Source organism: Coffea arabica, chromosome 6c, assembly GCF_036785885.1.
Source record: "Coffea arabica cultivar ET-39 chromosome 6c, Coffea Arabica ET-39 HiFi, whole genome shotgun sequence".
NCBI classification, from domain to species: Eukaryota; Viridiplantae; Streptophyta; class Magnoliopsida; order Gentianales; family Rubiaceae; genus Coffea; species Coffea arabica.
This window is the reverse complement of record NC_092320.1, coordinates 25,527,815-25,535,710: the sequence shown is the minus strand read 5'-3', so window position 1 is coordinate 25,535,710 and position 7,896 is coordinate 25,527,815. Positions and strand designations below refer to the sequence as shown.

General features: G+C 33.6%; 1 protein-coding gene across 1 annotated transcript; it reads left to right on the top strand.

Annotated features, from left to right (window-relative positions):
* Positions 1 to 4,658: 4,658 nt before the first annotated feature.
* Positions 4,659 to 7,007, top strand: LOC113691962 (probable phosphopantothenoylcysteine decarboxylase). Its single transcript, XM_027210293.2, has 3 exons — positions 4,659 to 5,033; positions 5,405 to 5,749; positions 6,489 to 7,007. Exons 2-3 carry the CDS (start codon positions 5,408 to 5,410, stop codon positions 6,780 to 6,782), a joined length of 636 nt encoding a protein of 211 aa, XP_027066094.1. The 5' UTR covers positions 4,659 to 5,033; positions 5,405 to 5,407; the 3' UTR covers positions 6,783 to 7,007.
* The last annotated feature ends 889 nt before the right edge of the window (positions 7,008 to 7,896 follow it).

Below are 7,896 nucleotides of genomic sequence, written 5' to 3'. Positions count from 1 at the left end.
TGCATCTGATTATAGAGGTTACAGATTATTTAAATCCTTACAGATAACAGAAGTTACAAGTTTTCATCACTTGGCCATTGACATCTCAGCTCTCCATGAGACTATGTCCATTACCAAGAAGAAAGGCTCATTAAATGTTTCATATCACATCTCGTTTTTCTTACTTGTAATTTTCATGTCAAATTGATTAAAATGATTGAAATATAATGATATTGAAACATTAACTTTGCAATGTCAGTGAGAAGGAAGAAAAAGTTAAGATATTTCTTACTCTAATGCTAGCATGTCTTATGTACGGTTTCTTTTTTTACATTGAATTTCAGATTACTCTTGTGACAAAAAATTTTTGGGTGCAAGAAGCAATATTATTTACAATGCTGTATCCGGATCAAGTTTCTAGAATCATAACAAGTGGAGGGCCATATATTCCCAGTATATCGTCTCTTAATAGTGGTTTTCCTACAGGTTACTATCTTTCAAGATGAAAGGTATGACTAATTTTAGTAGCGAATTTGCATCTTTCTTCAATATAACATAACCTTTTCCTCACGAGTCTCTACTTCCCCATGGGGTCATATATGCTTCTAAAAATTTAGAAATACTCATAGTACAAATTTTTTTTAGTGGTTGTGATGCTTCTTGATTTTCTCTTGATTTCATTATTAATTACTTTTGGGTTTGGTATTTATAGATATTTGGTAAAGCAGAAGCTAAATTTAAATATTTTGTTGTAAAAAATTGAATTTCCTAACAAGAAATGTAAGTCTTGTATTTTAGAAAAGAAGCATAGGGATCTTTTTCCAAATGGCAAAGCTTGGAGGGCTAATCAACCACTTGAACTGATTCATTCAGATTTATGCACAATTGAAATTCCTTTCAATAGTGGTAGTAAATATTTTATTACTTTCATTAATGATTTCAGTAGGAAGACCTAGGTGTATTTTTTGAAAAACAAATTTGATACATATGATGCATTTAAAAAATTTAAGTATTACGTAGAGAAGCAGAGAGGCTACTTTATTAAAATTTTGAGAACTAACAGAGGCACTGAATATCTTGTTTGTCATAATTGTTTGGTGAAAAGTGGTATAAAACACCAATTGACAATCAAATATATGCCTCAGTAGAATGGTGTGGCAGAAAGAAAGAATAAAACTATGATGGATATGATGAGAGCTATAATACACTCCAAAGATATTCCTAAATCCTTTAGGCAGAAGCAGTGTCACATGCTATATATTTTTTGAACATGTGTCCTACTAGATATAATTTTTGGAAGACTCCACAAAAGGTTTTGATTGGTATGAAATCGGATATTTTTCACTTTAAAATATTTGGTTGTCATGCGTATGCACATATTTTAGATCATTTAAGAAAGAAATTGGATGATAAAGTTGAGAAGTGTATTTTTATTGGCTATAATCATGAGTTAAAGGGTATAAATTATTCAATCCAAACACAGAAAGGGTGATTATTAATAGGGATGTGACTTTTGATGAATATGGAGCATGGGATTGGTCCAGGAAAGATCTCGAGATATTGTCAAAATATCCATCTATTTCTCCAGTTATGGGAGCGAATTCCAATAAGCAACCAGTGGAGTAAGTTGTGCAATCTCATGGTAATCCCTCAACTTCTACTATGTAGGTTAAGACATTCTTTCAACCATAGAGAGAACGCCGCATCCCAACCCTATTTGATGATTATGTGGTTGGTAGAGATGATGGTTTATCTAATAAAGATATTGTGAATTTTACTCTTATTGCGGATTGTGATCCTCTCTCATTTGAGGAAGCTGTCAAAGATGATTGTTGGGTTCATGGAATGAATGAAGAAATTCACGCCATTGAGAAAAATGATACATAGAAGTTGACCACTATCCCATCTGAGAAAAAACCTATTATAGCAAAATAGGTGCATAAAACCAAAAACAAGCCAATAGGAGAGGTGGATCGTTTCAAATCGAGATTGGTTATTAAAGGCTATAAGCAGAAGGTAGGTTTTGATTATTTTGAAATTTTTGCTCTAGTTGCCAGATTGATAATATTCGTATGATTGTCTCACTTGCCGCAAATAATTGTTGAAAAATTTATCAAACGAATGTGAAATCTGCTTTTTTAAATGACTTTCTTGAAGAAGAGGTATATATTGAGCAACCTGCAGGTTATGTTAGAAAAGGTCAAGAAGAGACAGTTTATAGACTGAAGAAGATTTTGTATGGGTTGAAACAAACTCCTAGACCTTGTATACTTGCATTGATACTTATTTTGTTGAGTATGGTTTTCTAAGAGGTCCATATAAGCATACTTTGTACATCAAATTCAACCCTAGAGAAGATATTTTTGTTGTGTGCTTGTATGTGGATGACTTGATATTTACGGGCAACAATCTCAACTAATTCTGTATTCAGGGAGGCCATAATTAGTCAATTTGAGATGATAGATTTGGGTTTGATGTCTTATTTTCTTGGTATTGAGGTTTGTCAGTTGGATGGTGGAATTTTATTTCACAAAGGAAGTATGCAGGTGATATTTTGAAAAAGTTTAAGATGAATGTGGCTAAACCAATGATGACCACGGTTCAAGAGAAGTTGAAGTTGATTAAAGATGACACTCGTGATTTTGACGATGCTACTTATTTCAGGAGATTGGTGAGAAGTCTCAGGTACTTAACTTCTACAATGTCTGATATTACGTATGGAGTTGGTTTGATCAGTAGATTCATGGAATCTCCACGCCAATCCCACTTGCAAGCGGCTAAGAGGACTTTGAGATATGTTCAAGGTACGCAGTCTGACGGTATATTTTACTCATCTTTTTGAGGTAGCAGTCTTGTTGGATATACCGACAGTGATGGGGCCAGTGATACAATACAAAGGAGGAGTACTTCTGATTATGCTTGTTATTTGGGTTCTAATGTATTTTCTTGGTTTTCAAAGAAATAACAGGTGGTTTCTTTGTCTACAACACAAGTAGGGTACATGACAGTAGAAGTAGGGTACATGACAAAGAGTCAAGTTGAAGTTGCAGAGTAACCCTTGACCCTTCTAAATCACGATGTTACGAACTAAAACGAATCTTAGCCCACAATCTAATAATTTAGTGAACCAAAGTTTGAAGGTAGAAGACGCCACAATCAATTGTGGTTATTGGTTGATAAGTCAAGTTCAAAACTCGAGAATCCTCTCAAGTATTCAAGCAGGATCTCTTGGACAAGAGATTTGCCAAACACACACAAGTGTTTTGCAGGAAAATTTACTTTCATAACTCCATTGATAAAAAAAATGTTGGACTTGAGGCTTTTTTATAGACTTTACTCAATTAACCCTTACCAAACACGAGTTAACCAATTTAACAATTTGCTGGAAATAATTAAAACAAACGGCTAGAACTTTTCCAAATAAACGACAACACAAACTAAGAAAGCTAAGTAAAACTAAGAAAACTAAGGAAGGGGATCCGGACTTCAATGAGTTTCAATAAATCAACCCCTGGTATGATTTGATCATGAATCACGAATCTTATGTTCGCATCAATGTTGGTCTAAGCTCCTGGAGTCCAAGTCCTAGTATGTTTGTGATTCATTAGTTGGCTCGGACTTCAAGTTCTTATATAATTTGGAAACTTAGTGGTCTCTATAAATATGTATTAATCTGCTTCGAATTGATATGGAGTGCCAAGCGCTGAGAATTGATAAGTAAAGAATTGTCTTTAGGTGTTGCCTCTTGAAGCTTTCTTGGCTTTTGTCTCCTTATCATTTCCTTTTTCTTTGGTTTTTTTTTAATTGTTTCCGCTACAAAATTAATGTGCATGAGATTTGTTTGTTACTATCTTGTGGAATATTTTCCTACATATTATTCGATTTGGATCCATAATAAGGTTAACCAGCTCATTGTAGATAAAAGTATGGATCAAGTTTGGATAATTAAAATGGGATAATATCATAAACTCTCCTTGAGGTTTCTCCTAATAGCATTTGGCACTTTTGAGATTTTAAAAATATCACTTACCTACCCTAATAATTGCAAAAAGACTATATTAACGCTCACATGATACATAATTCACATATCAAATAAATGGAGCTTAAAATTAAAAAAGAAAGAATCAAAAGTAACTTTCTTCTCTTTCCCTTTTCTCTAACATTCTCTCTTACTCATTTTTGAATGACTATGAGACTTTTTATTTGTAAATTATAATAAATTAAAATTTGTTTATTTTTTATTTTTTGTGATTGTGATAGAGTGGGGCATGATTTATTTGCTTACTTTGAATTTATTTTTACAATAATCAAAATAATTTAAATGTTTGGACACGATGAGATGAAGTTGAAAAAAATATATAAAATTCATAAGAAATTGATTTTCAATACATAGAGTTAAATTGGTGCAAGTGTATTTCTTTGTAAATATCTTTTTTTTTTTAATTTTTCAAATTTATATTTTTATGAACTATAGCATTATGATGTCATAGTACTAAGAGAAATTGTTTTTCACATGATGGTTATCTTGAAGTTAACAAAATGGTTTAGAAGTGTTTTTATTTAGAAATAAAAGGGTAGTTTAGGGCTCTTCAAGATCTTGTTACACAAATAACAAAAGTAAATATAGTAAGTGATATTTTTAAAATTTTAGAAATGCTAGGTTATATTGCAAGAAATCTCAGGGGAGATTTTGATATCATCATGCCCTATCAAAATCTGGAGCAGAGAGGAAATTCCATATCCAAAAATGGGCCGGATCTGAGCCAAATTATAGCCTGGACCCAAACCATTGACGGTCCTCGATAGAGGCAAAGACTACGTCGATTACTCGTCTATCACCATTCACCACTCTCCGGGGGGAAAAAAAAAAGTTCGAAAACTTTCTCGTGAAAAAGGGGGGGCCAAAAAAAAAAAAAAAGCGACGTTGTTTGCAATTTGAAATTTGAAGAAAAAAGTGGTGCATTTTACAGTCTGAATAGAGTATTCCGCTCCTCCCTTGCCGGATCACGACGTCGCTCCTTCCGCCGGAACTGAATCTGCTTCATCCTCTACCGGTATATATCTGCAAATATCAATCTAGCGGGAGATTTCTAAAGTCTATTACACTGATTCTTTGGATTCATTTTGTCTAGCATGAATTATGCTTTAATCTATTTCACAAGTCTTCTTGATTTTTTCAATTAATTAATTCTTTGTTTCTTTGTTTTTGTCAAATGTGAATAGCTGGTAACTTTCGCAGCTGAATTAGGATTTTGGTTGAAGTTCAATTACCGTATGTTTGAACCAACTTTTGTTAATCAGTTGAATTAGGATTTTAGGTGAAATCAAGCACGAATACTCGGTCAAAACCCTGATTCAATTGAATGAATTTTTTTTAATCTTCTATATTTTGAAAATGGTTTTTTTTTTTTTTTTGGTCTGGCAGGTTATGGAAAATGCGGAGTCATTAAAATTGGGTATGGAAATTGAGGGTAACAGTTCTTCGAGGAAACCTCGAGTCCTACTGGCTGCAAGTGGAAGTGTGGCTGCAATAAAGTTTGCAAACCTTTGTCATTGTTTTGTTGAATGGGCAGAAGTTAAAGCAGTTGCTACAAAGGCTTCTATGCATTTTATAGATAAAGTGGCACTTCCTAAGGATGTGACTCTGTACAGAGATGAGGATGAATGGTCGACATGGAATAAGATAGGAGATAGTGTGTTGCATATTGAACTCCGTAGTTGGGCTGATATTATGATCATTGCGCCTTTGTCGGCCAACACACTTGGAAAGGTAAATGTTCTGTTCATTGTGTTTCTTGGATTGCCATTGATTTGATTGCAGCATGTGTTTTTCATTAAACGAGCTATTAAACTATCTGTCTACTTATGTGCTTATGCTGCTTACTTGCAAGATGTTGGCAATATTGTGCTTGTAGGGGGGGGGGGGGTATAGATCTTAGGAATTAAGCAGCAAGTGCAAGAGAGGAAGCTTGCTTATTAAAACCTTGAGGACCTGCTTGTAATATGATTTTGTTTGAAATTATGCAAAATTCAAAAAATCCTGTTATCCATTAGAACTAAAAAAGAAGAGTAATGATCAAAACGGAGGAAGCAATAGTAATTATACTTCATCTGCAAATCCATATTTTCAGCCATATTTTTTCAAATCCATGGTGCATTATTTTGTGAACAATATATTAGGAAATCACTTTCCTTCGATTTTTTTTTGCTGTTTATGCTTTATGAATCTGTGCTCATAGTAGAGATTTGTTTTAAGAAATGTTTTTATGTGATAGTTCTTAGCCTTTGAACAGAACTAAGAGACTTCTACTGATCAGAGGCATGCTTGATTGGACCTATATATAGGGATCTTGATACAGCACCAATGAACTGTGTGAAGGTAGACTAAAGTACAGTTGTACTGAACTTAATGATATGTGGTTTCCTACCATGTTTCTTGTTCTGTGAAGTAGACTTGCACATTTCCATTAAGGTTAGACACACTCCTGATAATCCTAGCTCTTTTTTAGATTGCAGGAGGTTTGTGTGATAACTTGCTTACCTGCATTGTGCGAGCATGGGATTATAGTAAGCCACTTTTTGTAGCTCCTGCAATGAACACTTTTATGTGGAACAACCCTTTTACAGAACGGCATCTTCTGTTAATTGATGACCTGGGGATCAATCTTATCCCACCTGTAACCAAGAGGCTAGCTTGTGGAGACTATGGGAATGGCGCAATGGCTGAACCTTCTCTCATCTTCTCAACTGTAAGGCTCTTCTTGGAATCCCAGGGTCAATCAAGCAATGGCAATGTCCAGTGATTACCAAATCACAATGTTGTTGCCGAAATAAAGTTTGATACTGAGTGGACACATGTTATTAACCCAACACGCTTTAGATGTGTGTGTGTTTTTTTTTTTTTTTTAACTGATCACTAACCTTGTAATTCAGATTTTTTTGGTTAATCCTGCAGCATAGAAATGACCTACTTGAAATAGTGTTTTTATAACTATTCTCATATTTCAAAGCTTGAATTTCCTGATTCATTTTGTATGAGCTGCTCTAATATCCTGTAAATTTCATTGAGATTTATTGATTAATCATGTGACTAGTGTTGATTACATACTGTGGCAGGTGAAAAAAGAAATATTGGGAGGTACTGAAAAAGGTTTCAGTCAAATGAAAATTTAAATTTAACTAGCTAATGTGATGCATATACTGCTTCCTGAACTGTAGTATGTGAAAGGTGCTTGTGGCATGCCATTGAAATCCTCATGCTTTTTGTTTGAACTTCAACACTTGGTGTGTGGCTCCAGTAGTTTATTTTGCCTGTTCCACAGTGTGACTTGTTTTCACCAGAGAGGGAGTCTATTTTGTTTTCTTTATTAATCTGCTTTGGATGGATACACTAAAATTCATGCATTTGTGGTCCGTGTAAAATGAATTATGCACATCTTGTCTAATCAAATTATCTATGATGGTACTTTCTTTTTATTGTGGCTATCATGTGAGAATCTAATAATTTCAAAGAATATTAAACTTCTTTATGATTGCTAAATCTATGTTGAAAAGCACCTATTAAATGTTTTATGGTGGCTTAGAAGGAGAGTTTAAATGATTAAACTAATTTCTTGGTAGCTACAAGAGCATATAGTTGAAATTTTTTGAATATCTGTTCATGGGTTTTATTTCTTGGTATTTTGATATTATTACAAGAAAAATCATAAAGATTAGTAGAGTTCTAGTGAAATCATGTCTTGCCAAAAATCGTAACTGAACTTTTCTCTTGTATTAGACTTTTTGTCAAATTTATGAACAATATTTGAGCCACATGGTTGTGAAATGGATTTTGTTTTTCATTTAGCTTGAGTAATGCATTTCTTAATTATTAAAGTTCACTTCCTTTTTCTGTGTATACTGTTGCTAATGGTTTAG